The 19,946-nt window shown below is 43.2% G+C and overlaps 1 protein-coding gene across 5 annotated transcripts in view; it reads right to left on the bottom strand.

Annotated features, from left to right (window-relative positions):
* ryk (receptor like tyrosine kinase) overlaps positions 1 to 19,946 on the bottom strand; it is a 434,764-nt gene that overhangs the window by 227,686 nt on the left and 187,132 nt on the right. For 3 of the 5 annotated variants that reach the window (XR_013497447.1, XR_013497448.1, XM_078209276.1), the window contains exon 8: positions 11,628 to 11,708. The exons of the other annotated variants lie outside the window; for them this stretch is intronic. Coding sequence is in view for 1 of the 3 variants with exons in the window: in XM_078209276.1 (XP_078065402.1) it covers positions 11,628 to 11,708 (81 nt within the window). In the remaining 2 variants the exon portion in view is untranslated. The remainder of the gene's footprint in view (positions 1 to 11,627; positions 11,709 to 19,946) is intronic. 5 annotated transcript variants of the gene reach the window in all.

Here is a 19,946-nt window from a genome sequence, read left to right as displayed (position 1 = left end):
ATGGTCTTCACCTGAACCAGAGGGGTACCAATATTCTGGGGGGGAAATTTGCGAATGCTCTTCGGGAGGGTTTAAATTAATTCGGCAGGGGAATGGGAACCTGAATTGTTGCTCCAGTGTACTGGAGGATGTGAGTAGTGAGGTCATGAATAAGGTTTCAAGGTTGCAGGAGTGTATCGGCAGGCAGGAAGGTGTTTTGAAGTGGGTCTACTTCAACGCCAGAAGCATCCGGAATAAGGTGGGTGAACTTGCAGCATGGGGTGGTACCTGGGACTTCGATGTTGTGGCCATTTCGGAGACATGGATAGAGCAGGGACAGAAATGGTTGTTGCAGGTTCCGGGGTTTAGATGTTTCAGTAAGATCAGGGAAGGTGGTAAAAGAGGGGGGGGGGTGTGGCATTGTTAGTCAAGGACAGTATTACGGTGGCAGAAAGGACGTTTGATGAGGACTCGTCTACTGAGGTAGTATGGGCTGAGGTTAGAAACAGGAAAGGAGAGGTCACCTTGTTGGGAGTTTTCTATAGGTCTCCGAAAAGTTCCAGAGATGTAGAGGAAAGGATTGCAAAGATGATTCTGGATAGGAGCGAAAGTAACAGGGTAGTTGTTATGGGGGGGCTTTAACTTTACAAATATTGACTGGAAACGCTATAGTTCGAGTACTTTAGATGGGTCAGTTTTTGTCCAATGTGTGCAGGCCAACAAGAGGCGAGGCCACATTGGATTTGGTACTGGGTAATGAACCAGGCCAGGTGTTAGATTTGGAGGTAGGTGAACACTTTGGTGATAGTGACCACAATTCGGTTACGTTTACTTTAGCGATGGAAAGGGATAGGTATATACCGAAGGGCAAGAGTTATAGCTGGGGAAAAGGAAATTATGATGTGATTAGGCGAGATTTAGGATGCATAGGATGGGGAACAAATCTGCAGGGGATGGGCACAATTGAAATGTGGAGCTTATTCAAGGAACAGCTACTGCATGTCCTTGATAAGTATGTACCTGTCAGGCAGGGAGGAAGTGGTCGAGCGAGGGAACCGTGGTTTACTCAAGAAGTTGAATCTCTTGTGAAGAGGAAGAAGGAGACTTATGTAAAGATGAGACATGAAGGCTCAGTTAGGGCGCTTGAGAGTTACAAGTTAGCCAGGGAGGACCTGAAGAGAGAGCTAAGAAGAGCCAGGAGGGGACATGAGAAGTCTTTGGCAGGTAGGATCAAGGAAAACATTAAAGCTTTCTATAGGTATGTCAGGAATAAAAGAATGACTAGGGTAAGATTAGGGCCAGTCAAGGACAGTAGTGGGAAGTTGTGCGTGGAGTCCGAAGAGATAGGAGAGGCGCTAAATGAATATTTTTCGTCAGTATTCACACAGGAAAAAAAACAATGTTGTCGAAGAGAATACTGAGTTACAGGCTATTAGACTAGACGGGATTGAGGTTCAGAAGGAGGAGGTGTTCGCAATTCTGGAAAGTGTGAAAATAGATAAGTCCCCCGGGCCAGATGGGATTTATCCGAGGATTCTCTGGGAAGAGAATCCAAGGTGTATGGAACCAAAAGAGATGGGGGAGATACTAAATGGTTTTTTTGCATCCGTATTTACTGAGGAAACGGGCATGGAGTCTACGGAAATAGGGCAAACTGGTAGGGAGGCCATGGAACCTTTACAGATTAAAGGGGAGGAGGTGCTCGCTGACTTGAGGCAAATGAGAGTGGATAAATCCCCAGGACCGGACAGGGTATTCCCACGGACCTTGAGGGAAGCTAGTGTTGAACTTGCAGGGGCCCTGGCAGACATATTTAAAATATCAGTATTCACGGGGGAGGTGCCGGATGATTGGAGGGTGGCTCATGTTGTTCTGTTGTTTAAAAAAGGTTCCAAAAGAAATCCGGGAAATTATAGGCCAGTAGGTTTGACGTCGGTGGTGGGCAAGTTATTGGAAGGTGTGATAAGGGATAGGATCTACAAATATTTGGATAGACAGGGACTTATTAGGGAGAGTCAACATGGCTTTGTGCGTGGTAGGTCACGTTTGACCAATCTATTAGAGTTTTTCGAGGAGGTTACCAGGAAAGTGGATGAAGGGAAGGCGGCGGATGTTGTCTACCTGGATTTCAGCAAGGCCTTTGACAAGGTCCCTCATGGGAGGTTAGTTAGGAAGGTTCAGTCGCTGGGTATACATGGGGAGGTAGTAAATTGGATAAGACACTGGCTCAATGGAAGAATGATGTGGAGATGCCGGCGTTGGACTGGGGTGACGTGCCACAGCGAAAAACCGCACCGACCTCCTCAGAAGACAAACACGGGACACGGTGGACAGAGTACCCTTCGTCGTCCAGTACTTCCCCGGAGCGGAGAAGCTACGGCATCTCCTCCGGAGCCTTCAACATGTCATTGATGAAGACGAACATCTCGCCAAGGCCATCCCCACACCCCCACTTCTTGCCTTCAAACAACCACGCAACCTCAAACAGACCATTGTCCGCAGCAAACTACCCAGCCTTCAGGAGAACAGTGACCACGACACCACACAACCCTGCCACAGCAACCTCTGCAAGACGTGCCGGATCATCAACACGGATGCCATCATCTCACGTGAGAACACCATCTACCAGGTACACGGTACCTACTCTTGCAACTCGGCCAACGTTGTCTACCTGATACGCTGCAAGAAAGGATGCCCCGAGGCATGGTACATTGGGGAAACCATGCAGACGCTGCGACAACGGATGAATGAACACCGCTCGACAATCACCAGGCAAGACTGTTCTCTTCCTGTGGGGGAGCACTTCAGCAGTCACGGGCATTCAGCCTTGGATCTTCAGATAAGCGTTCTCCAAGGCAGCCTTCACGACACACGACAGCGCAGAGTCACTGAGCAGAAACTGATAGCCAAGTTCCGCACACATGAGGACGGTCTAAACCGGGATGTTGGATTTATGTCACATTATCAGTAACCCCCACAGCTTGACTCCTGGACTTGCACAATTTCACAAGCTGTACTGTCTGGAGACAATACACATCTCTTTAACCTGTGTTGAATGCTCCCTCCACCCACATTGTCTGTGCATTTAAGACCTGGCTGGCTGTAGAGATTTGCATTCTAATCAGTATTCTGTAATTTGATTTCTGTGTCTGTGCCCTGTTTGAGAACAGAGACCACTCCATCTGACGAAGGAGAATTGCTCCGAAAGCTTATGGTATTTGCTCCCAAATAAACCTGTTGGACTTTAACCTGGTGTTGTGAGACTTCTTTCAATGGAAGAAGCCAGAGAGTGGTTGTGGAGGATTGCTTCTCTGAGTGGAGGCCTGTGACTAGTGGTGTGCCGCAGGGATCGGTGTTGGGCCCATTGTTGTTTGTCATCTATATCAATGATCTGGATGATAATGTGGTAAATTGGATCAGCAAGTTTGCTGATGATACAAAGATTGGAGGTGTAGTGGACAGTGAGGAAGGTTTTCAAAGCTTGCAGAGGGATTTGGAGCAACTAGAAAAATGGGCTGAAAAATGGCAAATGGAATTTAACGCAGACAAGTGTGAGATATTGCACTTTGGAAGGACAAACCAAAGAAGAACGTACAGGGTAAATGGTAGGACTCTGAAGAGTGCAGTTGAACAGAGGGATCTGGGAATACAGGTACAGAATTCCCTAAAAGTGACGTCACAGGTGGATAGGGTCGTAAAGAGTGCCTTTGGTACATTGGCCTTTATAAATCGGAGTATCGTGTATAAAAGTTGGAGTGTTATGGTAAGGTTATATAAGGCATTGGTGAGGCCGAATTTGGAGTATTGTGTACAGTTTTGGTCACCTAGTTACAGGAAGGATGTAAATAAGGTTGAAAGAGTGCAGAGAAGGTTCACAAGGATGTTGCCGGGACTTGAGAAGCTGAGTTACAGAGAGAGATTGAATAGGTTGGGACTTTATTCCCTGGAGCGTAGAAGATTGAGGGGAGATTTGATAGAGGTGTATAAGATTTTGATGGGTATAGATAGAGTGAATGCAAGCAGGCTTTTTCCGCTGAGGCTAGGGGAGAAAAAAACCAGAGGGCATGGGTTAAGGGTGAAAGGAGAAAAGTTTAAAGGGAATATTAGGGAGGGCTTCTTCACGCAGAGAGTGGTGGGAGTGTGGAATAAGCTGCCGGATAAAGTGGTAAATGCGGGGTCACTTTTAACATTTAAGAAAAACTTGGACGGGTTCATGGATGAGAGGGGTGTGGAGGGATATGGTCCAAGTACAAGTCAGTGGGACTCGGCATAAAATGGTTCGGCACAGACAAGAAGGGCCAAAAGGCCTGTTTCTGAGCTGTAATTTTCTATGGTTCTATGGAATTTAGGGAAGAGATTGCAGAGCCTTTGGCTTTGATCTTTATGTCGTCATTGTCTAAAGGAATAGTGCCAGAAGACTGGAGGATAGCAAATGTTGTCCCCTTGTTCAAGAAGGGGAGTAGAGACAACCCTAGTAATTATAGACCAGTGAGCCTTACTTCTGTCGTGGGCAAAGTTTTGGAAAGGATTATAAGAGATAGGATTTATAATCATCTAGAAAGGGACAATGTGATTAGGGATAGTCAACACGGCTTTGTGAAAAGTAGATCGTGCCTCACAAACCTTATTGAGTTCTTTGAGAAGGTGACCAAAGAGGTGGATGAGGGTAAAGCTGTTGATGTGGTGTATATGGATTTCAGCAAAGCGTTTGATAAGGTTCCCCATGGTAGGCTATTGCAGAAAATACGGAGGCATGGGATTGAGGGTGATTTTGCAGTTTGGATCAGAAATTGGCTAGCTGTAAGAAGACAGAGGGTGGTGGTTGATGGGAAATGTTCATCCTGGAGTTCAGTTACTCGTGGTGTACCGCAAGGATCTGTTTTGGGGCCACTGCTGTTTGTCATTTTTATAAATGACCTGGATGAGGGCGTAGAAGGATGGGTTAATAAATTTGCGGATGATACTAAAGTTGGTGGAGTTGTGGACAGTGCGGAAGGATGTTGCAGGTTACAGAGGGTCATAGATAAGCTGCAGAGCTGGGCTGAGAGGTGGCAAATGGAATTTAATGTGGAAAAGTGTGAGGTGATTCACTTTGGAAGGAGTAACAAGAATAGAGTACTGGGCTAATGGTGAGATACTTGGAAGTGTGGATGAGCAGAGAGATCTCGGTGTCCATGTGCATAGATCACTGAAAGTTGGCACCCAGGTTGATAGAGTTGTTAAGAAGGCGTACAGTGTGTTAGCTTTTATTGGTAGAGGGATTGAGTTTCGGAGCCATGATGTCATGTTGCAGCTGTACAAAACTCTGGTGCGGCCGCACTTGGAGTATTGGGTACAGTTCTGGTCGCCGTATTATAGGAAGGATGTGGAAGCATTGGAAAGGGTGCAGAGGACATTTACCAGGATGTTGCCTGGTATGGTGGGAAGGTCTTATGAGGAAAGACTGAGTGACTTGAGGCTGTTTTCGTTAGAAGGTTATGAGGTGACTTAATAGAGGCATACAAGATGATCAGAGGATTAGATAGGGTGGACAGTGAGAGCCTTTTTCCTCGGATGGTGATGGCTATCACAAGGGGACATAGCTTTAAATTGAAGGGTGATAGATATAGGACAAGATGTCAGAGGTAGGTTCTTTACTCAGAGAGTAGTAAGGGTGTGGAATGCCCTGCCTGCAACAGTAGTGGACTCGTCAACATTAAGGGCATTTAAAGGGTCATTGGATAAACATATGGATGCTATTGGAATAGTGTAAGTTAGATGGGCTTTAGATTGGTTTCACAGGTCGGCGCAACATTGAGGGCCGAAGAGCCTGTACTGCGCTGTAATGTTCTATGTTCATATTCCATGTGTCCTAATTTTCAATAATAACCTGTGTGGCCCCTAATCAAATTCCTTTTGAAAAACCAAATACACTACATCAACCGGATTCTACTTATCCACCGTGGATTCCACTTATCCACTATCTCAAAAGGAAACAAATGTGTCAAACAAAATGCCCCTTTCATAAATCTCTACTACTTTTGCCCAAGCATACTGTGATCTCTAAGTTCTCTGTCACCATGTCCCTGTGAACATTTTCCCTACTAATGACGTCAGGCTAACTAATCTATAGTTTCCTGTTTTCTACATCTCCTGAATAGTAGGGTTACATTTGCTACCTTTCAAACCGTGGGGGTCATTCCAGGATCGAGGAAATTCTGCAAGTTCAAACCATAAAACATTAGGATGCAGGTCCAGGAGATTTGTTGAGTAAAGTCCAGTGCAATTTCTTTACTAGTATTATCTAGTTCCTCCTTTCTACTAGACCCTTGGTTTTTCCACTATTTCTGGCAATTTTTTGTCTTCTAAGAAGACAGACACAAAGCACTTGTTTAACGTTTCTGCCATTTCCTTATTCTCCATTATTATTTATTTGTTTGTCTCTGCCTGCAACAATACCCACATTTACTTTCACTCATCTCTTCCCTTTACATATCCACACAGACTTTCACAATCTGTATCGCTTGTTAGAGAACACAGAATAAGAGAAACTATTAATTTCTTGAACATCCTTTGTTGAATTCCAAAATTCTTCGAATCCCCAGGTTCATGGAATCGGAGTCTATTTGAATAAGCTACAGAAAAGGCACCAACTCAAGTTGAACTGAATATGGGACACAGAAAGAAAAGCAACTTGGAACATGTTCTATAAAATTACACAAAATCTGTTCGACTACAGTGCAACTCTTTTCAAGGCTGTCTTTGCAAACACTTTCCAATTAAGCGGTCAAATTAAGTGCACAATAAAAATAAAACTGAAGAGAGTTATATTTACAATTGCAAGATTCATTGCAAGGGCGGCACGGTAGCACAGTGGTTAGCACTGCTGCTTCACAGCTCCAGGGACCTGGGTTCGATTCCCGGCTTGGGTCACTGTCTGTGTGGAGTTTGCACATTCTCCTCGTGTCTGCGTGGGTTTCCTCCGGGTGCTCCGGTTTCCTCCCACAGTCCAAAGATGTGTGGGTTAGGTTGATTGGCCATGCTAAAATTGCCCCTTAGTGTCCTGGGATGCGTAGATTAGAGGGATTAGCGGGTAAAACATGTAGGGATATAGGGGTAGGGCCTGGGTGGGATTGCGGTCGGTGCAGACTCGATGGGCCGAATGGCCTCTTTCTGTACTGTAGGGTTTCTATAATTCTAACTCAATAAAATCACATGAAGTTAATCTCTGGTTTGTCTATAATGCACAATGCCACAGAGCTGTAAAAGATTAGTCTGTACCCACAAGCTTCCAGTGAACGTTAATCACAAAGTCAAAAAATAATCTGCGGACAACTATAAAAATGACCTTGTGTTACCTTTGCACATAGTCTATGTTGGGGGAAGCAAAGAGATAGGAAAGAGGGAGACAGAAATCTGGACTGTAAATAAATTCATGGTCATTGTACATTCATCACAATTTCAAACACTGAAATTAATATTCATCTGCTCAGCCTTGACCAATAAATATTTAGCAATAAGGCGAATGGAAAAAACAAAACCACTACTAATGGAGAAAACAAAAAAACATTTTGTTACCAAAAATGCAGCAATCAATAATCAGAATGGATTTCAAAAGGGAAACATATAGTGAAACATACATGGAAGATTTATCACAACCAGTCTCACTGAATTGTTTGAAGAGGTAACAGACAGTAATGGAGTAGATGTGATATATCTAGACTTCCAAGAGGCATAACATACCATATAATAGACTGCTGACTAAGGTCAGAGCATGCAGAGTCAGTGACAAAGTAGCCGAATGGAGACCTAGCTGGAGGCAAGACAGAAAGCAGTGAATATGAAAAAGGGATTCAGAATGGCAGAAGGCAGGAAGTAGGTTTCCACAAGGATCAGTACTGAGACCACTTTTGTTCAGACTTCAGGGTTAGATATACAGTTTTAAAATTTGCAGATGACACAAAATTAGAGGAGATTGTCAATACTAAAGGGAGGCTGCAACAAATTACAATAAGACATTAACAAACTTGTGGAATGGGCATATGATGACAAATGCATTTTGACTTAGATAAGTGAGAGATATTACATTTGTTAAGCAAACTGAAGTGATATATTGCTTGGAAAATAAGACTCTAAATGGAGGAGAAGCAAAGGGATTTTACAACTGTACAAGACATTGATAAGGCCACATTTGGAGTGCTGCGTGTAATTCTGGTCACCCTGCTATAGGAAGGATGGTATTAAACTGGAAAGGGTGCAAACAAGATTTACATGGATGTTACCAGGACTAGAAGGTTGAATTATCAGGAGGGGCTGGAAAGGCTGGGACTTATTTTCCTGGAGGGTAGGAGATGAGGGGTGACCTTATAGAGGTTTATAAAATCGTGAGGGGCATCGATAAGGTATTATCAAGGTATTTTCCCCATGGTAGGAGTCCAAAACTGGAGGGCATAGGTTTAAGGTAAGAGGGGAAAGATTTAAAAGGGACCTGAGAGGCAAATTTTTCACACAGCGGGTGGTGCATTTATGGAATGAGCTGCCAGAGGAGGTGGTAGAGATGGGTACAATTACAACATTTAAAATAAATTTGGACAGGTAAATGAATGGGAAAGGCTTAGAGGGAAAAGGGACAAACACAGGCAAATGGAACTAGTTCAGTTTAGGAAACCTGGTCTGCACGGACAGGTTGGCCCGAAGGGCTTGTTTTCGTGCTGTATATCTCTGAGTACAAACGCATACATCGCAGATCAATAAGCAAACCATTACTAGATGCAGAATTAAAAATAAAATTGGAGTTAACCTTGGTTCGACCACACAAAGAGTGCTGTGTGCAGTTCTGGTTGTCACATTATAAAAAGGATATAGTCTCACTGGAGTCTTAGTTTTTATTCGCTCAGGAATCTGGGCGTCGCTGGCTGGACCAGCACTTATTGGCCATCCCTGAAGGCATTTAAGAGTTGACCACATTGCTGTGGGTCTGGAGGCACAAGTAGGCCAGACTAGATAAGGATGGCAGATTTCCTTCCCTAAAGAGCATTAGTGAAGCAGATGAGTCTTTATGATAATTGACAATGGTTGCATGATCATCATTAGACTTTTAATTCCTGATTTTTATTGAATTCAAATTCCACCATCTGCTGTGGTGGGATTTGAACCCAGGTCCTCGGAGCATTACCCCTGGGTCTCTGGATTACTAGTCAGTGACAATACCACTATGTCACTGCCTCCCCAAAAGATATGTGACAATGATTTAAAAGAATGACACCAGAACTGTAAGGTTCCATCAAGAAAAATGAACAAGTTACAAAAGAGAAGGCTGAGACATAATAGAGGTCTTTAAAATTATGGAAGATTTTGTTAGAATAGACAAAGAGAGTGTATTTCCATTTGTGAGGACAAACAAAACTCGAGGCCATCAAAATAAGATAATCAACAAGAAATCAAAGAATTCAGTAACTAATTATTTATCTTGAGTGTGCCAGAACGTGGAAGTTGCTATTACAAAAACTTGTATTTATTTATTGCCTTTCACATAATAAGATGTTCCATGGCACTTAACAGGGCCAATATAAATCAAATTTCTTCACCCAGAAGGTGGTGAATGTGTGGAATTCACTACCACAGAATGTAGTTGGGGCCAAAACATTGTTTAATTTCAAGAAGAAATTAGATTTAGTTCTTGGGGCTGAAGGGATCAAGGTATATGGGAGGAAGAGGGGGATCAGGATATTGAATTCGATGATCAGCCATGATCAAAATGAATGACGAAGCAGGCTCGAATGGCCTACTCCTGCTTCTAGTTTCTACATTTCTAAACGTGACACTGAACCATTTAAGATTATATCAGGGCAGATGATCAAAATCTTGGTCAAAGAGGTAGGTATTAAGGAGTGTCTTTGAGGAGGAAAGTGAAAAGGAGCCACCGAGGTATTTAGGGAGGAAATTCCGGAGCTTAGGCATTAGACAACTGAAGTTGCAGCCACAAATGGTGGTGATTAAAATCCGATACACTACTTAAGAGGAGCTAGTGTAGGTCAGCGAGCACAGGGTTTATGGGTGAATGGGATTTGGTGCATATAAGAGCATGGACAGAAGAGTTTTGAATAACCTCAAATTACAGAGGATAAAATGTGGGAGAGTCATCAGGAGTGTGTTAGAATAATCAAGGCTGTTCTTGCAATAGAGGGAGTGCAGCGAAAGTTTACCAGGCTGATTCCCAGGATGGCAGGTCTGTCAGCTAGGATTATAGTCATTGGAGTTTAGAAGAGTGAGAGGAGATCTCATAGAAACATAAAATTCTAACAGGATTAGACAGGGTTGATTCAGAAAGCGTGCTCCCAGTGGTAGGGGTCTGGAACTAGGGGTCATAGTTTGAGCATAAGGGGTAAACCATTTAGAACTGAGGTGAGAAGAAATTTTTTCACCCAGAGAGTAGTGAATCTGTGGAATTCACTGCCACAGAAAGTAGTTGGGGCCAAAACATCATGTGATTTCAAGAAGGAATTAGATATAGCTCTTGGGGCTAAAGAGATCAAGGGATATGGGAGGAAGGCGGGATCAGGGTGTTGAATTTAATGATCAGCCATGATCAAGGTGAATGGTGGAGCAGGCTCGGAAGGCCAAATGGCCTATTTCTGCTTCTATTTTCTATGTATGTTTCTGTCTTAGACTGGAGGTAACAAAGGCATGAATGACGGTTTCAGCATATGAGCAGGCATCAGATAGAAATAGTCAGTATTAGTGATGCCATAATCAGAAGCTCACTCCAGTCAAAGATGGCATCAAAGTTGTGAACAGTCTGATTCAGTCTAAGATAGTTACCAGGAAGAGAGATGGGTTTGGTAGCTGGAGATGGAATTTGTCAGGGGCCAAAAACAATGGCTTCCCAAAATTTAATTGAAGGATTTTATGCTCATTCAGTACAGGATGTGAGTTAAGCAGTTTAACAATTTAGAAACATTCGAAGGGGTTGAGAAAGATGGTGTTGAGGTATACCAGGTTCAGCAGCATACATGTGGAAACTGGCATTGTGTTTTTGGATGATATTGTCCAGAGTCAGAATGTAGATAAGAAATAAGAGGTCACCCCAAGGTCAGTACCTTGAGGGACACCAGCAGAAACAGAAGTGGGACAAGAAGCCATTGCAAATGATTCCCTGGCTACAGTTAGATAGGTAAGAATGGAACCAAATGAATGACATTTAGGGAGAAGGAAATAGTTATGCTGATGGAGTTATGTGAGGAAGAAAAGGAGGCGTCTGGAGTGGAACATAAATACCGGCAAGTTCTGATCTGTTTTTGAGCTACATGATCAACCTAATTCCATGTCTGACCATAACATTGGGAATTTAATGGTTCAATAAATTGATAAATGTATTTTCCTGAGTCAGAATTTTCATGCAATCAGACATAATTTCTTTTATGGCTCTTTACAAAATATTTCTTGGAAACTGGTCAGTAAATAGGTGATATTTGCTGCACATTTACTTTTGTAAGCTACTTAGCCTGAAACCAACAATCAAATCTATTTGACATGCACATATTGAATAATTTTCAAATCTCTTGATTATGAATTGAAGGACAAATGAATTCACATTTTGCATCTTATTCTGTTATTTGACAGATCTTCCTAAGCAAAATTGCTGGTGTCGGCAATTCCATGAAGCTCACCTGACTTTTTGGAAGCTTGGGTGACACTATTTTGCCTTTCTTCTTCAGGGTTGCACCCAGGAAGTTCCTTCAGATCACTTCCTGTGAGGACAGGAAGTTGTGTTACAGCCATATTTATTTCCCCTTTTTAACATATTAACATTATGAATATTATGAACATTATAAAAATATTGTCAGCTGTTTTTGGGTCAGTTTCCCATACAGCATGCAATGCAAAGGAATTTTCCTGGGCAAAGCTCAAAGAGAAAGGGCAGAATGGTTTTATCTTGGTCTACAAAATCTGTAGTAGTTAACTAGCTGTCACCTTAGCTACTATCGGACAATAAAGAAAATTTGGATAAATGGATTTCTGTTTAAATTGTTTGCTAAATGAATAATTTGAATAATTAATTCAAAGGAATTAATACATTAGACAATATTAATACTGCAAAGAAATTGATTCAATTGATAAAATTGCTAGGTAGAACAAACTAGATATTTCAAATTGCAGATTCACACTAAGAATAAGTCTGCTCCAGGAAGTGCATATCCAATATTTATGAAAATTATTTGTCTGGCATTGTAACTGAAAAAAAGTTCTGTCCTCTGTCATATTGTATTTCACAGTAAGAAGTTTAACAACACCAGGTTAAAGTTGGACTTTAACCTGGTGTTGTTAAACTTCTTACTGTGTTTACCCCAGTCCAATGCCGGCATCTCCACATATTGTATTTCAGCAGGCTCCACATTTCTCAGTCTCACCGTTTGCAGCCCTGAAACAACCCTGGAGCCACAGGATTGATGCCGCTTATCATCATGGGATAAACTATGAGACCAAAGTGCTCTTTTAAACTTTGAAACATTTCTCGTGGCTAGTGCCAAGTAGGCCAGGAAAGTTGTATACCAACCTGGAGTGGGGAGAGGCAAACTAGTGCAACTCTGTGACAAATCAATGTATCCAGAGTACAGGAAAAACTGGGAGGTCATACAACTAAGTAGGTAAGATGAGTGACGCTTTCAAAGTTTGCTGTATTTCTACTCCTGTCCTTCCAGTCTACAGACTCCTTATCCAGAGTAACAACTGTGCTCCACATGCACAGGCAACTAGACCAAAGTGAAGGCAGAAGTAGTGACTGATTAATGTGTGCGTTTTGGTGGGGGAGCAGCAGATTGTTGTGTGCATGTGTGGTGGGGGTAAAGAGACTAATTGTCTGTGTGTGTGTATGTGTGTTCGAGCATGCTTGCATGTATCTGCATGCATAGGTGGGTAGCACCCTCGCGTCTCAGTATGAATTGCTGTCCCCCTTGAAATTTGACATTATGTCTGAATTTATGATATTTATATTTAATGATGAATTCAAGATGAAAAGGTTTGTCATCATGTCTCTTTTTTTCAGCAATGCTCAATTCTGTCTGACCAAATGACTGCTTGGTCGGCACAAGGTGGTATAGTGGTTAGCACCGTTGCCTCAGTGCCAGGGACCCGGGTTTGATTCTGGCCATGGATGACTGTGTGGAGTTTACACGTTCTCCCTGTGTCTGCAATGGTTTCCTCCAGGTACTTCAGTTTCCTCCCACAGTTCAAAGAAATGCAGGTTAGGAGGATTGGCGATGCTAAATTGACCCTTGGTGAACCAAAATGCGTAGGTTAGCTGGATTAGCCATGGTAAATATGTGGGATTGGGGGGAAAGGCGGGGAGAGGGTCTGGGTAAGATACTCTGTCAGAGAGTCAGTGCAGACTCAATGGGCGGAACAGCCTCCCTCTGCACTGTAGAGATTCTATGACTCTAAGTGTCGAGTTTAACTGATGCATATTTAATTCACATTTTCAAACAAATGGATTTGAAAAACATGCTTTTTATGTCTTAAAACTAGATTTGGCGCGTTTTATGTCTCAGGTACATATTTATACCTGGTTCACGCACTTGTGATTCACCATTCTAACTTTATTCTATTATCCAAAAAAATTCCAAAACTGAGAAATGCCTTGGTCACAAGCTTTCTGGCCTGGAGAGGTTACACTGTACCCACATTGAATTGAAGCTATGTAAATTTGTGAAGCTCAGTTCCACCAATCCTTATTAGCAGTACTGTACCACACTTTGGCAGCAACTTCGCTTATATTGCAGCAAGCTACTTTTATTATAATCCTGGTCCAATTGTCCTGTCCAACTTTATGCAAAGATTACATTTGATCTATAATGCCACAGGCCAATAACTAATGTAATTAATAAAAAGAAAGTACTCTTGCAAACAATTTTTTTTCAAAATGTACAATGAGGGCAGCATGATGGCACACTGGTTAGTACTGCTGCCTCACAGCGCCAGGAACCTGAATTCGATTCTGCCCTTGGATGAGGTCGGTGCAGACTCAATGGGCCGAATGGCCTCCTTCTGTACTGTAGGGATTCTGTGATTCCTTCAGAGAAGGAAGGTATGTGGGGGTAGGGCCTGGGTGGGATTGTGGTCGGTGCAGACTCGATGGGCCGAATGGCCTCCTTCTGCACTGTCGGGTTTCTATGATTCTATGATTGCCCGTATGGAGCTTGCATGTTCTCTCTCCCTGTACGGGTTTCCTCCAATTGCTCCAGTTTCCTCCCACAGTCCAAAGATGCGCAGGTTAGATGGATTGGTCATGCTAAATTTAATGTCCCAAGATGTTTAGGTTAGCTGGATGAACCATGGTAAATGTGTGGGGTTATGGAGATAGGGCTGGGGGGATGGTAGGTGGGCTTGGATAAGAGGCTCTTTCGGAGAGTTGGTGCAAATTCGATGGGCCGAATGGCCTCCCTCTGCACTTTAGGGATTCTATGGTTCTAATATGTCCAACTTTGAAAACCAATGCACATAATCAATGTGCTGGATGGTTACTGGTAAGGAAACTTTTCCCTTCTACAATATGGTTTTCAAATAATCATTATATTAAGCTATCCACTGAGAATTCAACTTATTTTTATAAAATGCAACTTGTTCAGATCGTAGACTAGGGCGGCACTGTGGCACAGTGGTTAGCACTGCTGCCTCATAGCATCAGGGACCTGGGTTCAATTCTGGCCTACAGCGTGTGGAGTTTGCACATTCTCCCCGTGTCTGCATGGGTGTTTTCTGGGTGCTCCTGTTTCTTCCCACAGTCTAAAGATGTGTGGGTTAGGTTAATTGGCCATGCTAAATTGTCAGGGATTAGTAGGGTAAATATGTGGGGTTACGGGAATGGGGCCTGGGTGGGATTGTGGTCGGTGCAGACTCAATGGGCCGAATGGCCTCCTTCTGTACTGTAGGGATTCTGTGATTCCTTCAGAGAAGGAAAAAATAACTGAATTTCCACACCAACATGGTTGACTCTGAACTTGTCGAGCAATAATGTGAATAATTAAGTAGCATTAAAATAGGAAATTGTAAGTTAAAGAGTGGGCCAAGTATACAGGAGGAAGTAATAAAATCTAAACCAAGGTTACTGTGCATGTATTGAATGTGTAGTGTGTGGAAAATATGACTGATGAGTTACAAGTACACATTGCATCTGATGCTGTGATGATGTTGTGGCAATGTTGTGCCAGAGGTAGTAGTAGGGGCGGGTACAATTTTGTCTTTTAAAAAGTATTTAGACAGTTACATGGGTAAGATAATTATAGAGGGATATGGGCCAAATGCGGGCAATTGGGACTAGCTTAGGGGTTTAAAAAAAAAAGGGCAGCAAAAAAAAGGGACAAGTTGGGCCAAAGGGCTTGTTTCCATGCTGTAAACCTCTGTGACTCTATGACTCTAATATCAGAGACCTGATTCAGAGAAGTTCAGGACTGAGTGTTAAATATTGCTGGATATAAAGTGTTCAAGGAAGACATCAGAAAGCAGGAGGGGGTAGCGGTATTAAGAGAACATCCCAGTGCTGGAGAAAGAGAATGTCCCAGAAGGATCAAAGATAGAATCTATTCGCTAGAGCTAAGGAACAAAAAAGAGTGATTACATTGCTCAGTGTAGTCTATGGGCCACCAGTAGGAAGGTGTAAAGGAACACATTGGCAGGGAACCTACAGAAATTTGCAAAAATTACAGAGTAACAGAGAGAAATTAATTACCCAAACATAAACTGGGATACTGAGAAGGGCAAGAGTTCCTAAGGTGTATTCAGGAACATTTTCTACAGCGGAATGTTTTCAGTTCAATGAGAAAGGAGACACTGCTGGAGCTCGTTCTTGGGAATGAGGTCGGCCAAATAGATCAAATATCAGTAGGAGAACATTTGGGAAAAGTGATCACTGTGTTATAAGGTTTAGGATGACAATGAAAAAGGACAAAGAACAATCCAGAGTAAGAAGAATTAATCTGGAGAAAACCAATTTCAATGTGATAAGAATGGACATAGACCAAACAAACCAGTCGGCAGGTAGCTTAACAAAGAGATGTTTGGGACACAGTCAAGGTACATTCTGTCAAAAAGGTAACGCAAACAAATCCCGAGCTCCTTGGGTGATAAAAAAGTTAGAAATTAAGATAAAGAAAAAACATTATACTCATGACAGATGTCAATTAGAAAATGAAAACCAAGCTGAATATAGAGGATTTAGAGGGGAGATGAAAAAGCAAAAAAGAGAAGTAAAGAGGGAGTATGAAAATAGACTTTCAGCTAATGTAAAAAGGGAATCCCAAAGTCTTCTACAGACATATATACATAGTTCAAGTGTGATGTTATATATTTAAGTGATTGCATGATTGCTTAAGAGCCAGTCATATGATTTGATGGTGATGTCATTGGGATGTTCCACAGCTCCTGCTTAGCTTCAATCTCTACTTGGTACAGACAACAGCTCCTACAATAAATGTTGTTATTTTGATCTACATGTGAAAACCACATTTTTTTCATTTTGTGTAAAACCCACAACTCCCAACATAGTTAGGACATTACAAGTTGCAATTCAGGATAGTGTGTGATTGGGGGGGGGTTAGAGGGATTCAGAAAACCCTGGAATTTAAAACTAATAAGATTACTAAACAGGGGAAATTAACTTAGAATAAGGACCACAATGTGCCTTATATGTCCCAAGGGTAAGGTGTTGGATTGGGGGAAGGCAGAAATTGGCAGCTCTTGATTGGGAGAGGCTGTTTGAGGGTAAATCCACATCTGGTATGTGGCAGTCTTTTAAGGAACGGTTGTTAGGGCTACAGGACAAGCATGTGCCTGTAAAAAAGGATAGGAAGGGTAGGATTAGAGAACCGTGGATAACCAGGGAAATTGAGGGAATGGTCAAAAGGAAAAGAGAGGCGTATGTTAGGTCCAAGCAGCTAAAAACGGAGGGAGCTCTGGAGGAGTACAATGAAAGTAGGAAAGTACTCAAACGGGGAATTAGAAGAGCAAAAAGGGGTCACGAAATGTTCTTGGCAGACAGGATTAAGGAGAATCCCAAGGCATTTTATTCATACGTTAGGAACAAAAGGGTTGTTAGGGAAAAAATCAGACCTCTCAGGGACAAAAGTGGGGACTTATGCTTGGAGCCCAAAGAAGTAGGAGAGATCCTAAATGAATACTTTGCGTCGGTATTCACAAAGGAGAGGGATGTGTTGACGGGGAGTGTCTCTGAGGGGAGTGTTGAACCGTTGGAGAAAATCTCCATTACAAAGGAGGAAGTGTTAGGTTTGTTAGAGAATATAAAGACTGACAAATCCCCAGGGCCTGATGGAATCTATCCAAGGCTGCTCAGGGAGACGAGAGGTGAAATCGTTGGGCCTCTGACGCAAATCTTTGTCTCGTCACTGGACACAGGTGAGGTCCCAGAGGATTGGAGGATAGCCAATGTGGTCCCGTTATTTAAGAAGGGTAGGAAGGATAACCCGGGTAATTATAGGCCGGTGAGCTTGACGTCCGTGGTGGGGAGGTTGTTGGAGAAGATTCTTAGAGATAGGATGTATGCGCATTTAGAAAGGAATAAACTCATTAACGATAGTCAACATGGTTTTGTGAGAGGGAGGTCATGCCTCACTAACCTGGTGGTGTTTTTTGAAGAAGTGACCAAAATGGTTGACGAAGGAAGGGCCGTGGATGTTGTCTATATGGACTTTAGTAAAGCGTTTGACAAAGTCCCTCATGGTAGGCTAGTGAAAAAGGTTGGATCCCATGGGATAAAGGGGGAGGTGGCTAGATGGGTGGAGAACTGGCTTGGTCATAGAAGACAGAGGGTGGTAGTGGAAGGGTCTTTTTCCGGCTGGAGGCCTGTGACTAGTGGTGTACCGCAGGGCTCTGTATTGGGACCTCTGCTGTTTGTGATTTATATAAATGGTCTGGAAGAAGGAGTAACTGGGGTGATCAGTAAGTTTGCGGACGACACAAAACTGGCAGGACTTGCAGATAGTGAGGAACATTGTCAGAGGCTACAGAAGGATATAGATAGGCTGGAAATTTGGGCAAGGAAATGGCAGATGGAGTTCAATCCTGATAAATGCGAAGTGATGCATTTTGGTAGGAATAATGTAGGGAGGAGCTACACGATAAATGGAAGAACCATAAAGGGTGTAGAGACGCAGAGGGACCTGGGTGTGCAAGTCCACAGATCCTTGAAGGCGACGTCACAGGTGGAGAAGGTGGTGAAGAAGGCATATGGCATGCTTGCCTTTATAGGACGGTGCATAGAGTATAAGAGTTGGGGTCTGATGTTGCAGATGTATAGAACGTTGGTTCGGCCGCATTTGGAATACTGCGTCCAGTTCTGGTCGCCACACTACCAGAAGGACGTGGAGGCTTTGGAGAGAGTTCAGAGGAGGTTTACCAGGATGTTGCCTGGTATGGAGGGGCTTGGTTATGAGGAGAGATTGGGGAAACTGGGGTTGTTCTCCTTGGAAAGATGGAGGATGAGGGGAGACTTAATAGAGGTGTATAAAATTATGAAAGGCATAGATAGGGTGAACGGTGGGAAGCTTTTCCCCGGGTCGGTGGTGACGTTCACGAGGGGTCATAGGTTCAAGGTGAAGGGGGGGAGGTTTAACACAGATATCAGAAGGACATATTTCACACAGAGGGTCGTGGGGGCCTGGAATGTGTTGCCGGGCAAGGTGGTGGAGGCGGACACACTGGGAACGTTTAAGACTTATCTAGACAGCTATATGAACGGAGTGGGAATGGAGGGATACAAAAGAGTGGTCTAGTTTGGACCAGGGAGCGGCGCGGGCTAATTGTTCCTTGTTTCTCGTTTCAAGGCTTCATTCTATGATCATCTTGCTGGTGCCAGTACAGAGCGAGACTGCGGATAGTTGGGAACCTGTCTCGGGGGCAGGGAATTCATATGGTGTTCGTGGAAGTGGAAATGACTAAGGTTGGGAAGCATTTTCCGATCAGGGCCATTGTGATCTCCTGGACTCGTTTCGATCGCCTCAGGGGGTCGGAGAGGAATTTCCCAGATTTTCTTTCCCCATATTGGCCCTGGGGTTTTCACTCTGGGTTTTCGCCTCTCCCTGGAGATCACATGGTCTGGAATGGGGGGGTGGGGGTGAGTTAATAGGTTGTGATGAACAAAGCATCGTAGCTGTGAGGGACAGCTCGGTGGATAGGATATTGGTATGTAGATAGGCTGGAAAACTGGGCGGGGATCCTGGATTCAGGATTCAATCCTGGACCGGGGAGCGACGCGGGCTTGGAGGGCCGAAGGGCCTGTTCCTGTGCTGTATTGTTCTTTGTTTATACTTATTTTATATAAAGGTACTACTTGCATAGATACATACATAACTACTGTTATAGAAATTAACATTTATCTTAGATTTAAACAAGTATTTTTCAATATATTGTGCACCTTGGCCAAAATGCAAATTGCCCTGGAGCATGATGGGAAGACAGTTAAACCAGACAGGCCCCATTCTTTGGGAACAATAAGCCACAGAATGTTATCAGAAGAAAGTCATGGAGAGTGCATATTCTCCTACTTTAGAAAATAAATAGAAGTATTCATAAACTATATAAAGTATTCAATTCCTACTGATAATAAAGCAGAGCAGGAACCTCACCTTTTCAAATCTGTGGCTTACAGTGATGAAGCAACCTTTGAACCTTACGGATTAACATAAATCAGGTTGCTTAGTAACTGTAGGTAGGAACTACTGGGTCCTGTAGACCAATGAATTCCTAATTCTGCTGGAAGATAGGATGCAATTGGCCAAGGTAAATGTGTACTAATGCTACTGGAGCATCCAGTTAGGATGACAGGATAGGCGGGAGAAATGAATTTTCGAAAATGTATAACCGTTTTGCCATTGAACAAAGAACAAAGAAAATTACAGCACAGGAGGAGGCCCTTCGGCCCTCCAAGCCTGCACCGATCATGCTGCCCGACTGAACTAAAACCCCCTACCCTTCCGGGG

The sequence above is a fragment of the Mustelus asterias genome, chromosome 3 (genome assembly GCF_964213995.1).
Source record: "Mustelus asterias chromosome 3, sMusAst1.hap1.1, whole genome shotgun sequence".
Classification (NCBI taxonomy): Eukaryota; Metazoa; Chordata; class Chondrichthyes; order Carcharhiniformes; family Triakidae; genus Mustelus; species Mustelus asterias.
Note: the sequence above shows the minus strand (reverse complement) of the source record. Positions and strands in the feature narration are given on the sequence as shown.